The 23,092-nt window shown below is 39.3% G+C and overlaps 1 protein-coding gene across 3 annotated transcripts in view; it reads left to right on the top strand.

Moving 5' to 3' along the window:
* NVL (nuclear VCP like) overlaps positions 1–23,092 on the top strand; it is a 212,584-nt gene that overhangs the window by 35,045 nt on the left and 154,447 nt on the right. For all 3 annotated transcript variants that reach the window (XM_033936124.1, XM_033936126.1, XM_033936127.1), the window contains 2 exons: positions 3,773–3,825; positions 8,883–8,979. In XM_033936124.1, coding sequence (XP_033792015.1) covers positions 3,773–3,825; positions 8,883–8,979 — 150 coding nt within the window. The remainder of the gene's footprint in view (positions 1–3,772; positions 3,826–8,882; positions 8,980–23,092) is intronic.

Genomic DNA, 23,092 nt, shown 5'->3' with positions numbered 1-23,092 from the left:
GCTGCATAGCCAACAGGTACTGAAGGATAAACGTTGCCATTGTGCAACAGAACAGCTTTCAGGCTTAACATTGACGAATCAATGAAAAGACGCCACTCTTCCGGGTTGTGATCACAACCAAAGACCGAGAACAATCCTTCAATGTCACAACAGAAACAGAGACTGTCGACTTGTGCAAAAAATTTGGTTATATCATGATGCCGGTCTCGAAACACAGAAATTTTCGTACCTGGTGATAGCAAACACCATTCCTGCAGTCTCGAACCTAGCAGCTCAGCTTTTGCTTTTGACAGACCCAAATCTCTGACCAAATCGTTCAATTCGGACTGTGTTATCAGATGTGGATCGCCTGATGAGGATGGTTCAAAATCCGGGTCAATGTCACTGTTAGAACCCTGCACTGCAGTTTCTTCATCTGGTTCGTCTAAGGTCCAATCCTCTGGTGGTTTCGGAACTGGAAGACTGTCATCATGTGGCATGGGTCTCATTGCTGAAGGCAGATTAGGATATTCAATTGACTTCTTGTTTTTGGCAGAGAAACCAGACACATTAGTCAAACAGAAATAACAGTCCGTCACATGGTCTTTCTGTTCTCGCCATATCATCGGAACAGCAAATGGCATCGTCTTTCGAGTACCTCTGAGCCAGGCTCTCAGACTAACAGCACATGTCGCACAGCAAATGTGAGGCGCCCATTGCTTGTCTTGATCACCTATTTTGCAGCCAAAATACAGATGATAGGCTTTCTTTACAAGGGCAGTCATCGAACGTCTCTGAGGCGTAAGTGTATATTCCCCACAGATATAGCAGAAGGTGTCGCGGCTGTTACGACACCGACGAGACATATTGCCCGACACCAAAACGTCTATAGCATCAAGCTTACTTACTGTTATATTGCTACAGCTACTATACTACTATACTTTACTATACTGATACTATATACACACACGGACTATCTATATTAACCAAATGAGCAGGATCGGTGTATGGAAGCCACCATTATAGCATGGTGAGACAGCGCAAGCTCGTTCAGACCTGCCCAGACATGCCCAGGATGTCATCTTCCATAAAACAGCTTCCAACCTGGCTAGATTTTATGCATGGACATACCCAGGCGGCACAAACCGTTGTTGATAAGACACTTATGGGAGAAAAAATTGTTTGCATCCAAATATAAGAAAAAATCACGACAAAATTGAAGATTTCTCTGAAATGGTACGTGATGGGTAATTTTTGATGTAATATTCATGATCAGCACCCAAAATTCTATAAGAAACACCCAGCAGTGTTCAGGAAGCAAAAACTTTGTTGTGCAGTGTATTTGGATTGGGTTGCGGCGGCGGCAGAAGCGATCAGTAAGAAGGGAGGGAGCATGATAGGTGACCGCACGCGTTCCCTCCCTTAACTGCAGGGACAAGGCCATTCAACGCTCCACGGGGCGGTGAATGGCCTTGTCTCCATAGCCACGGTGAACACAGTTTTTCCCCCACCATTTTGGCTAGTTAGCCGCGGGTAACAGCCAACGTGTCATTCTCTACTTCCTACCAAAGATGGTTTCTGCCTTCCATATCAATCAAGAGATTCATTTACCCCCCCCCCCCTTTTGTCCCACTGGAGAGGACTAATGATTCCCAGCTATCCAACCACCTTCTTGTTCTGAACAGCCACTTGAGATGATGCAAGGAGGCTTCCAAGACTTTGATTGCCAGATGGATTTGCATGGCAATTTCATCCTTCCTACGTTGCATGTAGTAAACAGTCCCCTATCTCAATCACAGCTCATTTGACTAAAGGTGTGACTGCTTTCTGGGTTGAATCCTGGGCTGTTTCACCTGATGAAATTTGTAGAACAGCTACTGGTCTACTCTTCACACTTTTATGAAGTTCTACAGAGTAGATGTGGCAGCTCTAGAGGATGCCGCTTTTGGGTCCTCAGTACTGCGGGCAGGCTCATTTGTCCCTCCTTAGATGTTTTTCACTGCTTTGTATGTCAGCTATTGTACATAATCCTATGTCTTCGCTACTGAATGAAAGATTAAGTTCTTGCCTTGCTAATCTTTCAGATAGAAGACATAGGCCCAGATTCACAAAAGATAGCAATTCAGTCACTGTTGGCCAATTCTCTGGCTGATTTTGAAACAGCGATTGATTCATTATCTTTTTTGCATTCAAATGATTTGCATGGTGCAAATCATTTGCATGCAAACTCCCCAACTCAATTGCTCAGTGAGCAATTGAGTCGAGGCAGAGCCCTGACAGTAGTGACAGGAGAAGCAGCCTCCTGTCACTGCTGCCAGGAGTTCTGCCATTTTTTTTTTAATGGCACAGCAACTGACACTAGAAGCCCATACCAACATCCTGATTAAAAATGCTCCCACTTACTATGGAAATTATGTACCCTAAAACCATACTTTGATTTCACATCATTCAGACTGCTGGTCCAGTCCCTGGTCCTAAGCTCACTGGACTACTGCAACAAAATCTACCTAGGATCTCGCAAAAAAACAAACAAAAAAAAAACATCAAGAAACTGAGACTTATCCAGAACACAGCCGTTCGACTAATATTTGGCTTGAAAAAATCCAACCACATCACCCCATACTACAAGAAACTTCATTGGCTACCTATCGAGGCCACAATTATCTTCAAATTTGGTTGCCTCTGCTTCAAGACTCTCTTCGGCACCTTCGGAAACACCTCACCCTACAGGACAAACTCCGCTTTTCACGCAGAACACTACTGTTTACATTTCCTTCCCCCAAAGGATATAAATTCAAAAGATTCCTCAACAGGATACTCTTCTTTCAAGCAGGGATCTGGAACAACACCTTAAGTGACCTCATCCTGAACTCACTAACATATCATTCATTCAGAAAATCACTAAAAACCCACCTTGTGACAGATTTATCTGACCCTTCAATTCTGCCTTACACATCCCTTCCCCCTTTTCTCCCAGTCACCTTTCTGTCTATCTATCTCTCCCAAATCTAACTGATATAACTTCGCTGTCCTTACAGCTCCTCTTGTATACCGTCTTGAACTGAAAAGGCACGACGGGATATAAATAAAGCTATTATTATATTTTGTGTGTACTATATTACACACACAAAATATCTGCCCAATTTAAAAAAATTTTTAAAGCCCCCACCCCGCCAAACAAAGTGCCCCCTCCCTCCCTGAACCCAAAAAAATGCTCCCCGCCAATGCCTGCCGCCTCAAAATTATAGCAGGAGGAATTCCCACTCCCTCCTGCCATCGGCCTCTCTTCTTCCCCTCCCCCCAAACAAACATCAGGAGGGATGCCCACTTCCTCCTGCCACTGGACAGCAGTCCAGCCACCAACGCCCTCTGCCCCCTCCCCGTACCTTAAGTTGGGAGCAGGAGGGGTGCTCAGTCCCTCCTGCTCCTCCGGACTCCAGTGATGAGAACTGCGGGTCTTAGGCCCCGCAACGGTGCATCATGTGAGCCAATCAGAGACCTCCTAAGGAAGTCCCTGATTAGCCATAAGAACATCACTTTTTAAAACTTCCCTCCTGAGCACAAGCCCCTGGAAACATCCTCCGTGTAAGAGGATATATTACCCAGAGCACATGTCCTGACTACGTGTTCACTTCCTGCCACACCAAAGTGATGCTCTTCTTCCAGGTGACCTTTCTTCTCCAAGGCAGTTCAGTGGAGGTGGGTCTTCTTTATTCTGTCTGTGCAGGAAGGGGAGGGAAAGTAGAGTTTCTAAACTCAGGATGGGTTATAATCTTTTGATCCTGTGTTTCAGTGCAGAATATGGTCGAAGAAAACGAAATGCCTTTAGGATCCAAGTGGAAAAAGGTGAGTTGTTTTGTCGCAGCTGAAGGCTGTTGACTCTAATTTTGTCTGTAGCACACATCTTTCATGGACAAAACTTTATCTGTTTAACTAGTACAGTATTACTATTTTTTGTGAGATAGGAATAGTTATGTAACATAGTAGATAATGATAATATGCAAAGATGAATCAGCTCATCCAACCTGCCTAGTTATTTCAGAGGATCCATCTCTTGGGAATTTGCTCTTATCTAAGTCAGTCTTTGTCATCTTTGGTATTTTGCCATCGTGAGTAGATAGTTAAATGCAGATGTCTAACACCTATTCTGTATCGCTTGATAGACCGGTATAGTTCCTTTATGGATGGGTAATATACCAGCAGGTGGAGACTGAGATCAAAACTTGTATATCAGTAGAGCATCCCCTCTTGCTACTCCAGTTTTCTTCAGTCTCCGGTAGCAGGTGATAAGACTCCCCTCTAAACACTGTTGGAACTTTGTTTGTGGACTCCTGGTCTTTTTGTGCCGGATAAAGCTTGGGCGGGTTCTGTTTGGGGATCCGTCCGACCTTGGGGGTGTTAAACCTGGAGGGTCTCGTGCTGGGTCCCTTCCCCCACTTGCCTCCACCTCCCATATTTTTGTAGAGGGCCTCAGCAGGTGGCCTGGCCCCCTTGTTGTTCAGCCCTCCAGCTTTGAGAGCCGTGGAGTCTGTTCTGACTAAGTAAAAATAAATAACAACTAAATAAATAAATCCTGAGGTGTGCCGGTCTAAATGGCTCATTTCCCTTTATAACTGCCTTTTTTTCTGTGTTTTTTCTCAACTAACTGGCACTTTCTTTACAGCTAGGGCAGTTTTCAGCACAGTGAGCTCTTTTAAAGGGAAAAAGTGCTCCAGGCGTGAGGTACTCGTGGCTGGCCTGTGCAAGCGTTGGGCAGGCCAGAACAGTGGGAAAGCCTCGTCAGCAGCAGATGCCAGCGGCTAGGGCACCCTGCCGCATGTGCCTTGCAGTTCGGCTTTGGATCGTGGGTAAGCCCAGGCTTTCCCCGACGCCCACACGGGGGGTTCCCCAGCCGCCAACGGTCAGGGAGCAAAGGATTCCCTTACTGCCAGTTCAGCTGGGGATTCCTTTTTCGTGTCAGTCAGTTTCTTGGCCTCTGCTTCAGGAAAGTCCCAGGCTTTTCAGATGCAACAGGCCACAGGAGCTCTGATTTTGGCGGTTTTAGGGCCAATTTCGGAGGTAACCTCCTTCTTCATTTCAGTTACCTCAGGTGACCATTCCCCTGCTCAGGAAATACAGTGGCAAGGTATGTCAGGGTCCCCTGCTAGGGCAGGGAATCCCTTGGGGCCGCCAGGGGTCTTTCCCCCTGAATTTATGTTAGCACTTTGTAAAGCTTATGTGCTGGCGGCAGGAGGTTCCGTGTCCACTCCAGGGGTCTGGGGGGGTACTCTCGATGTCTACCCAGTACGGCCCCATACAGCGGCAGTTTTGCCCCCCTCTGTTAGTATCGTTGATTGATGAGATATGATGCAGATTTGATAAGGGATATAAGTACATCATGGTGACTTTAGACATTTCAGCGACTTTCGACACTTTAGATCACAATGTCTTACTGCAGCAACTAAGTTCCTGTGAAGTGCAGGGGATGGTCTACTTGTGGTTTCAATCCTTTCTTACTGATCAAAGACAGGAGGTATATGTTAATGAGCAAAGATCTGCACAAAGAAAAATTCAGACAAGAGTTCCCCAAGGCTCTTCATTATCGGCGGTGTTATTCAACATATATCTTGTACCATTGTGTGCGCTATTGCATGATTTGGATGTTTCGTACAGGATATATGCTGATGATTTGCTGCTTTTTCTTCCTATGAAAGGGTTGTTGGCCTTAACTCGACAGAAGTTGGATTCTATTCCAGTTAAGATAAAGCACTGAATGTGTGAGAATAAGCTAATGTTAAATGTGCAAAAGACTAAGGTGATGCATTTGGCCAGAACATCTGCAGTGAAACCACTTGTATTGGATACTGGACACTGTTGTTCAGTTGTCCTCGGAATTCCGTTATCTTGGCGTTATTCTGGATTCACATCTAATATTTAGGCAGTATAAACATAGAAACATAGAAAGATGACGGCAGAAAAGGGCTATAGCCCATCAAGTCTGCCCACTCTACTGACCCACCCCATTAAGTCTGAGTACTAATGACCTAGTTCCTTAACTCGACCCTCGTAAGGATCCTACTAGGGCATCCCATTTATTCTTAAAGTCAATAACGCTGGTGGCCTTGATCACCTGCTCTGGAAGCTTGTTCCAGTGATCTACAACCCTTTCTGTCAAGTTTAATCAAAAGGGTGTACTACAAATTGTACTTAGTAAGTAAGCTGTATCAGTATGTGTCGTGGGGGGATTTCAAATGTATACTCCAGGCGCTAGTGTTGTCTGTATTTGATTACTGTAATATAGTACTGTTAGGTGTACCGGGGGTGGTGTTGAAAGCTTTGCAGATAGCACAAAACTCCGTTATCAGGGTATTATGACGATTCCAGAAAAATAAACATGTAACATTATTATATCAAGCTTTATTGGCTGACAGTTGAGTTCAGAATTAAGTATAAACTACTACTACTATTTACTTACCTGAGTATACAAGGGTGTGCCCCACAATATCTGATGGACAGTGTATTTTCTTACATTGGGTTGCAAAAGCTGTGCTTGGCAACACAATATGATCTGGTGAGTCCATCAAAAAAAGAGCTGAGCCTGCAGGCTGTGAGAGTGGAGGCATTTTCAAGTTGTGGTTCAGCAGAGTGGAATAGATTACATTAAACATCAAAAAAATTGGGATGCCTTTAAGAAATTATTGAAAAGATATCTATTTTGTTATATGAAATACACAGTATGAGATGTTAGTCATTGAAAACGTGCGTTGTATTAGGTTGCTTGAAATTGATTTTTGGTATAGGAGAAGTGATTTAGTGCTATTTTTGTCAGGCTGGTATTTTATTTTGATTTTATGCTGAATATGATGTATATTTCTATTTTTTTTTGTAAGATGTCTGAACAGTTTGTGAAGTACTATTATGTGTGTGTTGTTGAACTTCGCCTTGTAAAAGGCGGATTATAAATAAACAAACCATAAACCATAATATGTCCCACATCTCCAGGAATAGAGTGGGATTGTACAAGAATGAAAGATTAGATTCTTACCTCTGCTAATCTTCTTTCTTGTAAATCCATGCTTTATTCCTGGAAATTGCCCTGGGAATTGCTGATTCACCTTCTGCCTTAACAAGTACTGGACTTCTGATTTCCTGACTTTCTAAGAGTACCATCCAAATATGTTTTGTACTTTGCTTTGTTTTGTACTTTGCTTTGTATAATTGCTTTGTGGGTCCCCAGTTGTAGTGCCCTCTTCCTTTAGAGCAGGCCGTGTCTCTCTAAGCATGGTTTATTTCAGGTTTATTCTGTTTAATAACCTGTTTTGATTTTTTTCAGTTGTTTTGATTGTTATATTTAATATTATGAACAGATTAGACTGATTTGTCAGGGAATTTCCATGTACCCCTCCCTTTTGTCTGTCTGTCTGATTTTCTATGAATTGAATATCTGAGGGCAGTCCTGAGGTAAGAGGGGAGGGTCTAAAAAATTATGTAAATGAGTCTTCCTTCAAGCAGTCTCACGACTGGGGATGCATAACCCACTTGTCCAAGAACAGAGCATGGATTTACAAGAAAGATGATTAGCAGAGGTAAGGATCAATCTTTCGTTCTCCCTCACTCTTGTCTTATCACTAAGGGCTAGATTTACTAACCTCCCTTTGCGTGTGCGATCCGTAGCCAAGTCTTCTTGGCCGACCGATCCACAGCGCATCCTCATGCAAATGGGGGCAATCGGAGGCACGCCTCCCACCGACTACATGGATCGCTGGAGAGTGATCCTGACGCATGTGCAGACCATCTTCTTTGCCTGTAGATGGTCTGCACATGCTCTCTGCGCTGGAAACTTTTTTTACTCTTTTTACTTTTCGTGAGAACCGTGGTTTTAACCCATGGGTTTAAAGCGGGGCTGCACTGCAGTGTGTTCTGAAACTTAACAGAACACGCCATAGTGCAGCCCCGCTTTAAACCTGCAGGTTATAACCACGGAGTCAGAGCAGAGAGCAGGGCGGCAGAGCGCAGGAGAGTCAGGGCAGCGAGCAGGGTTTCTGCTTTTTGTATTACAGGCAGTATGGTGAGATCATTCAACAAAAAGGAGCAATTCCAGACTGGAGTTTTCACAAAAGTACCAGCCCCAATGATTTGCTCTTCAGCAGTGCAGCATGCCCTGACTTGCAAATTAGCACAGGACTTCAGGGAACAAGCTCAAAGCACAACAAATTTAAATACAACAGAGCACAATACTCTCCTTTCCTGGCCGGTATCTAGCTGGAGAAATCTCATATTTAGTTCCTCACTCCAGTGTTCCCGATTGGAACCACATGCTGCAAACATCAGAGCAAGCTGGGATTTCAGGGCGGCATGGAGCAGGAGAGACGGGGCAGAAAGAAGGGCGGTTTTGGTGGAAGTTGGCTTGGATTTCAGGGCGGCATAGAGCAAGAGAGTCGGCAGGGACGTGAGCGACTGCTCCTCAGCAGTCGCTTGTTTTGGGACCAGCCAGCCCCCTTTTTTTCTTTTTAGTGAATCACTGCCTTCCTGCTTTGCATGCCATTTCCCCTCATTTGCATGGACAGATTGGATCAGGTGCGGATCAGGAGACAGGTTAGTGAATCTGGTTGGGGTCACAAATCAGTTGGGACACGATCAGTCAGCTTAGTGAATCTGGCCCTAAGTTTTGGAATAATCCAAACAGTTAACAAATTAGTGCCCAAGCTTCCAGCATGCTAGATCACCGCCCCTTGTCCTTTTTGATATCTGACAACCATCACTTTGCCAGCATAAAACAAGTTGGTTTCTGGAGGGGTAGAAGACTTCATACTCTTTGCTGTTTTATTGTAAACCACTTTTACACTTAATTTGTATAAGGCGGTATATAAAGTAATCAAATTGAACTGCTTTGTTATTTTCTAATCATTTCTTGTTGTTTGTAGTGTTTAACGTGATCTGCAGTGAAAAAGAAAATGATTTAGAAGCATTGGAGGAAGAACATCTGGCAAAGAGAGTGAGGCAGAGGCCTAAGGGGTTCAGGTAAATGGGGGAAGAGCTATCACTGGCAGAACTGTTGCTTTAAAATGAAAGTGTCACTTTGTATTTGCTGTAGTGGAATGAGAAGCTGTGAGGACAGGCACAACGGATCTCTAAAGGGAGAAGAAGCTTAGCAGTTAATATGGATGGGCAGGCTGGATAAGCTATAAGGTCTTTATTTGTTGTCATTTTCTCTGTTTCTGTGTCTGATTGGGGAAAAAAATCTCTCTAAAGTGTTTAATATTGCTTTAAAATTACAGCATATCAAAAGGTTGCTTGAGTGTATATGCCATTGTGGGTATATTGAGCTGTTAAGTGATATTTTAATTCCCATCATATATTTCCTTATCCTGCTAGACCAGTTCAGACTGACAGAATATGCTACTCTACCAACAAAAGAGAAGCACTCTTTCTTACTTGCATGCAGAAAGAAAAATCTAGAGGGAGCAGCAGAAACCTCTGTGAAATAGGAGAGATTCAGAAAAAATCTGGAGTTCTTCTGCAAGGTTTGCGGTTACAGACAAATTACCCATCCATCCAGAATGGCACACCTATTGCACTAGAAAGAGTCTTATGAAGAGGAAGGTTTGCAAAGGCCCCTCCCCCACTTTCTTTGAAGCTGCTTCAGCAACTCCCAGAGACATGATCACCTGTGAAATCAGGGAGGAAATCTTATTTTGATGGAACCAGGGAATGATGAAATCCATCTTCTCTTCAGGGGACAGCCACTCAGACTCCAGAGACAAGCTACTTAAAGGGCTAGTAATGCAGTTGTCCTCAGCTACATCCTAATCATCTGTCATGGACACAGCCAGCATTGGAGCCCTAAGCTAGCTAAAAAAAATATGACCACTGTTCACTCTCAGAGAGTTGCTAACCTGGCTACTCTCCACAGAGGTTCTGGGATACCCATCAGCCCTCTTGCATGGGCAAGCCCTGCTCTCACCTTGGTTGGCTCCTGCAAGCTTTCCAAGGTCTTTTGCAAGCAGACCCCAGAACTGAATTAGGATCCTCTTGGTCAAAGGCCAGAGCAGGAACAACCAAGTCACCAGGCATCAACTGAGACACCAAAAAACTGCAACCCTACTGAAACCACATAGTTGGAATATAAACTGGCCACCATTCCCACCAGCAACTCCCTGCAGGAACTGTCAAAACATCAATCTGACATCAAAACCTCCAGGGTACCATCAGCTGTCCATCATATTCAGAGCAGAAGCAAGGAAAAAGAGATTAGGTTCTTACCTTTCTAATATCTTTTCTAGTAGATAGGTGTGTTATTCTGGACGAATGGGTAATATCACAGTGCTCATGAGCTGTGCAGAAGGAATACGCTCCAGCTTTTGGATCCAAAGCAGGCGTTAGCCCCACATGAAAACACATGAGAATGAGTGGTATGGGGAAGCTCCTCAAAACAGGACTCTGTTCTGCTCTGAAATCATAACAAACATGTTAAACATTGCCATTGAACAATCAAAAACAGCAAAACAATCATGTCAAACAAATATTTATGGAGCTCAAATACCACCTCAATTTGTTATAACAATTCTTCATGCCCTTAAGGTCTGACTGACCTCCAGATTTCAGTCTGGACTCAAACTTTGACTGAGACAATAGGCAGGCGCATGAGATAAGAGAGGGCAGGGCTTCAGATTGACACACCTATCTACTAGAAAATATATTTGTTAGTTTTATATCCTGTGCTCCCCAAAGAACTCAGAACAGGTTACAATTTTACTGTCATAACATTACAGCCATGTACATAGCATGTTAAGAACTTAATCTCCTTTTAAAGTGCAAAAGGGGGACCAAGTCGCTGTCCTATAAATCTCCTCTTTCCGCCCACAAAGAAGTCATGCACACTATAAAACTTGGAAAATGTATATAGAATGGACCAAGTTGCTGCCCTACAAATCTCCTTTGTGGAGACCGCCCAAGCTTCCGCTCATGAAGAAGCAATGCTTCTAGTCAAATATACCTTTACAGAGACTGGATTCTGTTTTCCACAGGCAATAAATATGCTGACAAAATGACCATATAGATTCCTCTGGAAATCGTGGCCTTGGAGGTCGATGCGCCAAGTCTAGCCTGACTAATGAGCACAAAAAGATGGTCAGATAGCCTGAACTCATTGGTGACCTCAAGATATTGGAGAAGCACTCTTCTCACATCCAACATTTTCAGAATCTAGTCCTTGTTCTTTTAACCTGTGGACTGGAAAGTCAGCAATCTGACTTCATGATGGACATGGAACACTGAAACAACCTGAAACAAGCAGCCTTCACACCTCATAACCTACACTCCCCAAATATTCACATCACCAATGGTACATGGCATCCCTCTCTATGGTCAGACCACCATAAATACACCTTCACTATCAACTGGCCTCAAAATAACACAAAATCAATGCCCCCAAAAACAACCTTCAAATCTAGACAGAAAATTGAACCAGCCACATTCTGGGACAAAGTGGACCCTGCACTTGACCCCATAGACCCTTCAGACTTCGCAAAACACTGGCGCTCCCTAAGCGAAACAACCTTGAATGAGCTAGCCCCAGAAAAAACCAAACACAGAACCTGCAGACCATCAGACAAGTGGTTCGACTCAGAACTCCACCTACTAAAAAGGCATTGCAGACAACTTGAAAGATCTTGGAGAAAAAAGAGAAATGACCAAACCAAATCCGCTTGGAGAACCCAAATCAAACTATATAACAACAAACTTAAGGAAAAGCGCAAAACATACTACACTAAACTAATTGGCACAAACAACCCCGACACAAAAACACTCTTCAACTTAGTAAAAAAACTTACAGACACAAACCCATACCTTGCCACTCAAGGCAACAAAACTCCAACAGCTTCCCAACTAGCTGACCATTTCAAACTCAAGATCACCAAAATCAGAACTACCTTCAACAACTCAACTACCATACTCAATGAGTTAATAACTACCCCCACAACAGAAGAAGCCATAACAGCAGACAGAACATGGACCACCTTCCCAACTCTACAATGGCCTGAACTGAACCGACTATATAAAAAATACAGCCACACCTCATGCGACTTGAACAACTGCCCATCGTATCTACTCACAAATGCCTCCCCTAAATTCAAAACCAGCCTCATGCAGTGGATACAAAGCACTCTCATAGAAGGCCAATTCCCACAAGATCTAGGAGAGATCATAATCACACCCATACTGAAAGACCAAAAAGGTCCTGTAGACACACCTACCAACTACAGACCGATCGCTTCGATCCCACTCTATGTCAAGCTGATTGAAGGACTTGTGGCCCAATACCTCTCTAACTACCTAGCAGACCACAATATACTTCACTCATCCCAATCAGGATTTAGATCTTACCACAGCACGGAAACTCTACTAGCAACACTACTGGACATAGCCCGACAACACCTCAGTAAAGGTCATAGGATCCTAATTATCCAACTAGATCTTTCCGCAGCCTTTGATCTAGTTGATCATACCATACTACTCCAGATACTTGATGCAATAGGGATCTCAGGGGTGGTGTACAACTGGTTCCAAGGATACCTTAAAACAAGAACTTACAGAGTTAAGATAAACGATACGAAATCCAACACATGGTCTAATCCATGTGGAGTCCCTCAGGGTTCTCCACTTTCACCCATTCTATTCAACCTCTACATCTCTTCCCTTGGTACCACTCTAGACAACCTAAATGTAACATCCTTCAGTTACGCAGACGACATAACTATCCTCCTCCCCTTCGAAACCCAAGACAACTCCGCTACAGGACACTTGGAAACAATACTGGACGAAGTAGAAAAATGGATGACAAACCACAAACTAAAACTAAACTCGGACAAAACCAAATTCTTAATGCTTGAAACGGACAAAATCCCATCCATAACAGACCTGGAAATCAAAACTACCAAATACCCAATCCAGACCTCCCTCAAAATCCTGGGAGTGCTGATAGATAGATGCTGCACTATGCAGACTCAAATCAACAAAACTACCCAAAAAGCATTCTTCACAATGCGCAACTTACGAAAAATAAGGAAATTCTTCGACAAAGAACACTACAGGATCATTGTTCAATCCCTGGTACTAGGACTTGTGGACTACTGCAATATCCTATATCTACCATGTCCTACAAAAATGATCAAAAAACTACAGACCATTCAGAACACAGCTCTCAGACTAATCTATTCCCTCGGAAAATATGACCACATAACTAACGCCTACCTAGACTCACATTGGCTACCGATTAGAGCCAGAATCCAATTCAAACTATACTGTCTAATCTTCAAAGTACTCAACGGTACAGCACCTGCCTATCTAATCGATCGCCTACACCGCAACCTTCCACCCAGAATAAGAAGAACACTGACACCATTCTCATACCCACCACTCAACGGCACTCATCGTAAGAAGCTTTACGATAACCTCATAGCAACGCATGCAGCAAAACTCGAACCCTCCATAACCAGATTGTTAACCTCAACATCTGACTTCAAAGCATTCCGCAAAGAACTCAAAACACTACTTTTCAAAAAGCATATTCAAAACACCTAATCTCCTCTTCCACATACACCGACCAGGTTACCCACTCCCTGACACCATATCCTCAACCGACCAAAAAAAAAAAAAAATAATAATTCATCCTACCGATTCATATTACCTACCAACGCCTGGAAAAGATTAGATATGTAATGTAATATAACTGCTTTCATCCAATGTTACCAAGCCTATACTCATTCTGCAACTATGTCTTACCCTAAATGTCACGTACCCTCCTGGAAATGTCCAGCTTCTTCTTATGTAATCCGCTTTGAACCGCAAGGTACAAGCGGAATAGAAATCACAAATGTAATGTAATGTAATGTAACCTTCTGCAAAAAGGATAGAATGGTGGGCAAAGAAACTCCAGCCTCTGTGAATTTGAGGAAAGGCTTTCTGCAAGAAAGAGCCTGCAGCTCCGAGATTCTTCTCACTGAGATAATGGCCACTCATCAGCAGGATACATTCTGGCTCGTATCTCACTGTCAGAGGATTCGTCCAACAGTATACCCCATGATGCAATTAGCTGCCTTACTTCCAGCCCACTGTGCTAAGGACCCCTGAGGAATACATTTCATTGCCGAAACACAGACCGTGTAGGGTCTGTTCATTTTGTACACAGCACAATTTTTATGCTCTATAACTGTTGGCATCTGTCTGATTTTTATGACATTGTGTTATTGATTTGTTTTGCAACACCAATAAACATTGACATTTTAACTCCTGAACGTCTAGGACCTGGTTCCACTTTTTGCTTTCTTCACTCATCAGCAGAGTCATCCTTGTGTTATTTGCTCTTCATTTGGTGATGTTATGTATGATTCTAGCTTTTTTTGCCAAAGATTGTCACACCTTTTCATGCCAGTCTATATCCTTGCTAGGTTTTTTTTGTGGAGAAGAGGGATAGTGTTATAAGAACTTCATGTAAGCAGATGTCTGTATAGCTCTGTAGGAACTGCTTCCTGAACTCAGATCAACTTCTCAACTTTTTATCGTATTCATTGCACCACACAGAGTGAGGATGCATCAAAATCTTCCTTAGCATAGTGAATCAAAGAAGCAATTGGTTTGCCACATGTTATGAATTGAAGAGAGGTTCCAGTGGGCCTGAGGGCACAGGCAGCTTTTTTTACATGCAATTGCCCCGAATGACATCTATAAAGCAGCAACTTGGTCATCATTGCATTAATTCATAGGATTGAGGTCTGTGCCAGAGAGGGTAGCTTTTTTAGTAAGGTACCTTTGGAAAGGCCTTGGGTTTTTTTTTTGCCTAAAAGGTTGAAGCTGTCAGTCAGGCCTGGTCAATTAGGTTGATGAGAGAGGTAAATATTTTTGTATGTACCTGTTAATTTCCTTTCCTTGAATCCTGCTCTACTAGTCCAAGACCCACCTGAGAAGACTGTGACGTGTTTCTTAGTGCTCTGTGGCCTTCACTTCACCTAGGCAAGCTAATCTCAAATATTTTTGCAGAGGTCTCTCTGGATGGTATGATTTGGTTGGTTTGATATTCTAAATTTTGTGTATCAACTTTGTCATACATACAGGTAAGTTCCAGAGTGCACCACTCCTTATATCAGTGATGTCACTGGAGCTGTTAGGGTGGCATAAATGATCAGTCTGGACTGATCTAACATGATTCAAAGAAAGAAAATTAGGAGATAAGAACAAATTTCAACTTTTTGGCCCAGCACTTTCCTTCTGCTCCTTTTTTACATTCATCTCAGTTGGAGACAGAGATGACTCCTCATTCAGTTATCTGGGGACTCTTCCCCTCCCCCCCATTCATTCCTGGTCTGTGTTTACCATGACAGTTCTGGGCTGGGGACCATATACCAGATGTCATCATTAAGCAGTGACCACGACGACCTCTGCTCTGGCTCCCATTCCAGCCTACCTAGACCAAAAACCCAAGTTGAGAATTGAACTGGGAACCTTTCACATGATAGTGAACAGAAATGGTCACATCAGCCACTGTGCTGGCCTTAAAAATCACTTTTAATAATAAGTGATTTGTTAATTGTTGCTATGATTATTGTACACTTGTTGAAAGATGAAAAAATGAATAAAGAATTTAAAAAAAAAATTAAAAATGGGGGCGTGGCTTAGCGCGCACACAAAATGGAAGTGTGATCGCGACGCTCCTCTCAACTAGGCAACGGAATTTTTTAAAAAATTTTCCCCTTCAAGACGATTTCGACAAAAAATAGATTATTTGGATGGAAAAACTACTGAGGATATTTCTACAAAAAAAAAAAGGGGGAAAGTGAAAGTCCAGTGGTGAGATAACTCTGTTGGAAGTTACTTTTCCTTTTTAAACAGTGCAGTTTGGTGCTGAAACTTTTATGCCAGCTGTGGCAGCTTGAAACTAACCTTTGCCGATAATGAGGTGAGGCCCTGAGGAAAGGGAGCCAAAAAGATCTATTGTTATTTTCGTCGGCTTTTTCTCTGTGCTGGTGCGGCGCTAAAAACCTCGAAGGCAAGATATTGACATTGTGGCTGACAGAAGACTTTCTAATCCTAACGACCACTGTGGAAAAAAAAAATAATAAAATCGGCGAAAAATAACAAAGAAATACAGGAGCATGGCAAGCACCCGACAAAATAAAAATGAAACTGGTATGTCGGCGAAAAGGCAGAAGCAGGATCAAATTACACCAAGTAAGGTCCCACTTCCTGCTGAAGAATCGGATGTGCTGAGCAAAGCAGAAGTTATGGAGGAACTGAGACAGATTAAACAAATGCTTAAAGAGACTGTGAGTAATATGGCTGAAATGAAGGAAAAAATACTAAATATCCACAGACAGATGGAAATAAATAATAAAAGAACAACTGACTTAGAAGCTAAAATGGAGGTTTTAGAATGTGAAGGAAACAGATGTAAAAATGACAGTTTGGAACTGATTCAATTGAAAAATCAGCTGGAAGATTATGAAAACCGAGGAAGAAGAAAGAATATAAAACTTTTTGGAATGCAGGAAAATTTGGAAGGGAAAAATGCCATACAATTTTTAGAAAATCTAATTCCTAAAATACTGCAATTGGATTTTAAACAGCCATTAGAAATAGAAAGGGCGCACAGGATCCCATTAAAAAATATGGAAAATCAAGGCAGACCAAGACCATTAATATTTAAAATGCTAAGATACCAGCAAGCAATAGAAATTTTAAATGCTGCCAAGAAAGACAAAAATTTAAATTACAAAGGATCCAAAATATGGTTTTTGCCTGATTTTGCTAAAAACACAGCAAACAAAAGGAAGAGATTCCTAGACTTCAGACCTCAATTAAAGGAAAAAGGATATAAATATGGTTTGTATTACCCAGCAAAAATGAGGGTATCTTCTGGAGATAAATCCTTGTATTTTGAAGATCCGGAAAAGCTAAAGACCTTCCTTTCAAAATCAGAACCTATGTCATTCTAACATAATGGATGATGAAATGATCAGAAAATATCAAGACTGGTTTTGATGTACATTGTGGAAAAAAAAATTTAATATAAAACTGTGAGACTTTGGAATTCTGAAGAAAGAAGAATATGAAATAAAGAATAGGAAATAATGACTAATGACACTCAAGAGACTAAAGGGAAGAAAGATATAAAAAAAAAACAATATGAAAGAACAGTCAATTTAATAAACTAATGACACGAAAAGTAATGAAAGAATGGATAACAAAAAGAAGAATATAGAATGGACTAATCATAGACAAAAATGATCTATGACATTTAGATATAAGTAAAAGAAAGGAAATGAAAATATAAAATAAATAAGAAAAATATACTAAATATTAATTATAAAGTTTGATTTTGTAATATTATAATTTCAAAAGGATTTGATATTAATTGGAAAAGAGGAAAAATATAAAAAAATATATTTAAAAAAATTTCATTTTTCAGAATGAAAAGGAAAAAATATAAAAAAAAAATTGTTAAAATATAATATAAATGATAATAATTATAAATTTACAATCAACTTTTAAAGAAGTATATGAAGATATGGATTTTTATTTTTAGATACTAAAAGGATGATATGAATTGCTGGAATAGAATGTATGAGATATAGGAAAAATAACATTACTATATTAAATATATGTTTATGATAGAATTTTATGATATAAACTAAAATATTGGGGAAATATAAATTAAAGATTGATGAGTGGATAAAGATACATTAATGAAATGTTAGTAGTAAAATATGATTAAAGTTATCAAAGGTTAATATAGATAGATAGAAAATATAATTATTTCAAAAATGGTAAAAAAAAAAAAAAGATTTTATGTTTAAAAGAAGATATACTAAGATACAATGTGAAAGATTAATGAATTTATTTTAAGAAATGATAAAGGGGATATTAAATAAATATTGGTTGCCTAGAGGGGAGGGGGATGTTCGGGTTGCTGTTCCAATGTGTGTCCTTAAGCAGTCATTATATTGGGTGGGAAAGGGAGGGAAAAAGATGGGATTTACTAGAATGATTAAGGAAAAGATTAATAAGGGATTGGATACTTCAGGGGTAAAAATGTGTGTCATAGAGAAAATTTTTTGGATTTTAAATATGAAGGAAGAAAGGAAAAAGATTATGATGATAAGTTTTAAAATATATAATGTCTTTTAAGATATATTCTATTAATGTCAATGGCCTGAATCATGTAATCAAAAGGAAAAAGGTATTAGCATTTTTAAAAAAGCAAAACGCGGATGTTTACTGTTTGCAGGAGACTCATCTGAATATAAAGGAATCAAAAAAACTAAAGGATGGGTGGGTAAAGGAATGTTTTTTTGCTCCAGCAGCAGGTAAAAAAGCAGGGGTAGCAATTCTTATAAATAAAAAATGTATGGCCAATTTTAAGGTAATAAATACAGATCCACATGGAAGATGGATACATATTGATATAAGTATGGGAAATAATGCCCTGACGTTGTTCAATATATATGCCCCTAATACGAATCAATCAGAATTTTTTAAAAAGTTACAGAGTATGTTGTTACCACTGGCTGCTTCTAATTTAGTGGTGGCTGGAGATTTTAATGCTGTAATGGATCCATTATTGGATAAAAAACCAGGTAAAAGCATAAAATCTTTAGGTTTAGATAATTTGGCTCAATCATGTGATTTGAAGGATATATGGCGTATTCTTCATTTTAATGATCAGGAATTTTCATTTTGTTCACAGGTTCATAAATCATTTTCAAGAATAGATTATATTTTTGTTTCAACAAATAAGGTGCAACAGGTGATTAAAGCTTCCATAGATCCTATTATTATTTCGGATCATGCGGGAGTATGGATAGAATTACAATTGGATCAATTGGAGAATGGTAGACCTCTTTGGAGATTTGATAGTGCATTGCTTGTGGATGACAAATTTTTGGAAAATTTTAAAACACAAATTAATGATTTCTTTCAAATAAATTTAGTGGAGGATACATCTATTGAGAATGTATGGGATGCATTTAAAGCAACTATGAGGGGTAATATTATATCATATTCAGCTTTTGTTAGGAAACAGATTAAAATGCAATATATAGAATTAGAAAAAGAAATTAAAATATTAGAAGCTAAATTGGTAAGTAAATGGGAACATGAGGTTTTGCAAGTTCTTTTAAAAGCAAAAGGTAAATATAATGAATTAACTTCAAAAATGATAAGAAGAGATTTGTTTTCCAAGCAAGCAATGTATTATGGAAATTCTAATAAGGCGGGAAGATTATTGGCAAATTATCTTAAAGCAAAAAAAAAAGAAGAACTAATATAAATGGGATAAAAGATGATAATGGTATAATAACAAATCAAACAAATATAATTTTAAAACAATTTCTAAAATTTTATAAGGACCTGTATTCTTCCGAGCCTTATTTTGAGAGACAAAAAGATGGTAAAAATTTTTTAGATTCTATTAATGGACCTAAGATTCCTGATCATATAAAACGGAGTTTAGATGAACCTATATCATTAAAAGAATTAGAAACAGCATTGAGATCTCTTAGAGTTAGATCCGCTCCAGGTGGTGATGGATATACAGTAGAATTTTATAAAACATTTCAAAATGTCCTTTCCCCATATTTACTAAATTTATATCAGACACAACTTATAAAAGGTGATATTAAAGGTACTATGGCTGAATCAATAGTAATTGTTTTGCCTAAGCCAAATAAAGATCCTACTTTGGTTTCAAACTACAGGCCTATATCTTTAATAAATGTGGATAATAAACTTTTGGCGAAAATTTTGGCTTTGAGATTAGCCAAAGCTCTCCCACATATTATAGACACGCATCAGACGGGTTTCGTTGCTTAAAGACATTCCTCTAATAACTCTAGACTATTGTTTCATATGTTAAATTTATCAAAAAAAATGGATGAACCGGCTTTTATAGTTTCCTTGGATGCAGAAAAAACGTTTGATAGGGTAGAATGGAATTTTATGTATCAGGCTTTAGAATGGTTTGGTATAGGTTCTGGATTTATACAAATGGTAAAAACATTGTATAGCTTCCCGATTGCAAGATTAAATATTAATAATATGATATCTGATGGTTTTCAATTGCAGAGGGGAGTTAGACAAGGTTGTCCTTTATCTCCTTTGTTATTTGATGTTGTATTAGAACCCTTATTGTTAGCAATACAGCAAGCAAGGGGGATACAGGGTATTCCATATTCTGATATGGAATATAAAATTTCGGCTTATGCGGATGATATTTTACTTTATTTGAGGAATCCAGAGTCTACCTTATCTTGTCTATTGGAATTAATTGATATGTTTGGCAAACTTTCAGGTTATAAAATTAATTGGAGTAAATCTGAAATTATACCTTTAAATGTTCATTGTGTAAAAGGATTATTTGACGCTTTTCCGTTCATATGGAAAGAAGAAGGATTTAAATATCTTGGCATTCAAGTTAAAAATACAATTGAAGATACAGTAAAAGAAAATGAAAAATTTGTATTGAAAAGAGTTACAGAGTTATGTGAGCAATGGAACCCTTTACATATTTCTTGGTGGGGGAGAGTTCAAACTATTAAAATGATGATGTTGCCTGTAGTTTGTTACCAAATGAGTATGATACCTATTTATTTTCAGGGGTCCTTTTATAAAAAGCTTAATAGCATTTTAACAAAATTTCTTTGGCTTGGTAAAACACCTAGAATAGCTTTAGTAACTTTGCAAAAATCAATTAAGGAGGGAGGGGTAAATTTTCCAAATTTCTATAGGTACCATCAAGCCTATATTCTACGTCAGGGTATGTATTGGATCCTCCCAGAACTTATAGATAATGCACCAGATTGGTTGTATTTGGAATGGCGCCTTATGTTTCCCCTAAATTTAGTTCATCTTCCAAGTATTAACATACCTAGAAGATACAGAGAAAATAAAATATTAATGGATACTTGGAAAACGTTGAGGTTTATAAATAAATTAACACCCATCCCAATAAACAAATCAACTAATCAATCTTTATGGATAAACTCCAAGATCAAAATTGGCGGAGCTCAAATCCTTTGGAAGAACTGGATTATTGCAGGCATTAGATCTCTAGATGATGTTATTTCAGAAGGTAAACTGCTGGAATTTTCACAATTGCAACATAGATTTGGTCTTAGTAAAACACAAAGTTTTAAATGGTTGCAATTGAAGCAGGCCATTCAGGTTGGGTTCCCTGAATGGAAAACATTGAATAATCAATATAGTTTAAAGTTCTTATGTTTTCAAGCAGACTTCCTAGGGCATCAAGCCGCATTGTGGTATAAATTAATATCTGGATATTTGAATAAAAAACCAAAAAATGGTCTAAGAGACATTTGGAGCATTGAGATTAAGCATAAAATTACTGTATCTCAATGGCCACTAATTTGGTCTTGGAGAATGAGATGTACAGTGTCAGCATCTATGAGACAAACTTGGTTCTTTTTATTACATAGAGCTTTTTGGACCCCTACACGTTTGCAAAAATTAGATAATTCCAGGTCTAATAAATGCTGGCACTGTAGTCTGGAACCTGGGACGTTGGATCATTTACTGTATCATTGTCCCTACATTAAAAGTTTTTGGAATGCAATTTGGCCACAAATTAATAAATTGATGGAAAATCATATAGCAATATCATATGATACAGTGTTATTTGGAATGATGATGAGAAAAAAAAGTCAAATTTCACCAGAAAATAACAAGCTTTTATTAATCATGACAGGGGTTGCCATTCAGCATATAACCAACAATTGGAAGAATTATAGTAATCTAAATTATACATTTTGGTGGAATACAATATGTCATATATTCAAAATGGAAAGAGCAATAGCAATACAAAGAGGGACATATACTAAATTTATAAAAATATGGGGGCCATTGACAAAATATTGTAATGAATAAATAGTAGGATTTCTCTTCTTCTTTTCTTCTTTTCAATATCTTCTTTGTGACACACATGAAGGGGAGGGTAGTGAAAATAATTTTTACACAATATGATATAATATGATATATAATAAATAATGTATGATTGAAAAGTACTAGAAGGGTGGGGGGAGGGAGAGGGGATAAAAATATATTTAGAATATGATGTATTAGATATAAAAGTGATATTGTGTATTCATTAATTGTATTTTAATATTTTGTACACTTTATGTAAAATTTGAAAATGAATAAAAATTATAAATCAAAAAAAAAAAAAATTAAAAATAAGTTGGGTTTTTGTTTTTTTTTAAATTCTTTATTCATTTTAAAATCTTCCAGCAAGAGTACAGGAATATATCATTAATAACAACAATGTAACACTTGAAATTCTTTCTATTGTAATCATAATAACATAAAAATTATAACCCGTCCCACCCACCCTTCCTCAATGAATACAATCAAACATATCATAAAAATAAACTAAACACATTATTTCCATAACCACCCCCTTTCCCCCCTATATGTAAATATATCTATCAAAGGAAAATGATGTTTACACATTACAATATCTACATTTCACAAAATCTAACACATTAACCAAGGTCCTCAGCTTCAAGGACGCCAACTTCGAGGGCATGGGGGATTTCATCCATCAGGCGCTGCATAACCGAGCAGAAACAGATAATGTGGAAGTATTGTGGTCAACTCTAAAAGCTACCATACTAGAAGCAACCAACCGCTTTATTAAATTGGTAAGTAAACGACGAAGAAACGATAAGCCACAGTGGTTCTCTGCAGAGATCTCAGACCTCATAAAAGAAAAGAAAAGAGCGTTCATATCTTATAAACAATCAGGGAAGCAGGACTCTAGGGAAGACTATCTGGCCAAGTCACGAGCAGTCAAAACAAAGGTCAAAGAGGCCAAATTTAGAATGGAGGAGAATCTAGCGAAGAACATCAAGAAGGGCAATAAACCCCTCTTCAGGTATATTAGTGATAGAAACAGAAACACAGGCGGGATAATACGCCTTAAGAAACCATACGGGAACTATGTAGAATCGGACTCTGAAAAGGCTGAACTATTAAATGAATATTTCTGCTCAGTCTTCACCCGTGAGGCGCTGGGATCCGGCCCCCAGCTGCAGACAAGGGATAGCTCTGCAGACCCATTTCGAAA

This window comes from Geotrypetes seraphini, chromosome 3 (assembly GCF_902459505.1).
Source record: "Geotrypetes seraphini chromosome 3, aGeoSer1.1, whole genome shotgun sequence".
Taxonomy (NCBI): domain Eukaryota; kingdom Metazoa; phylum Chordata; class Amphibia; order Gymnophiona; family Dermophiidae; genus Geotrypetes; species Geotrypetes seraphini.
The sequence above is the reverse complement of the archived record's forward strand: the minus strand, read 5'-3'. Positions and strand labels throughout refer to the sequence as shown.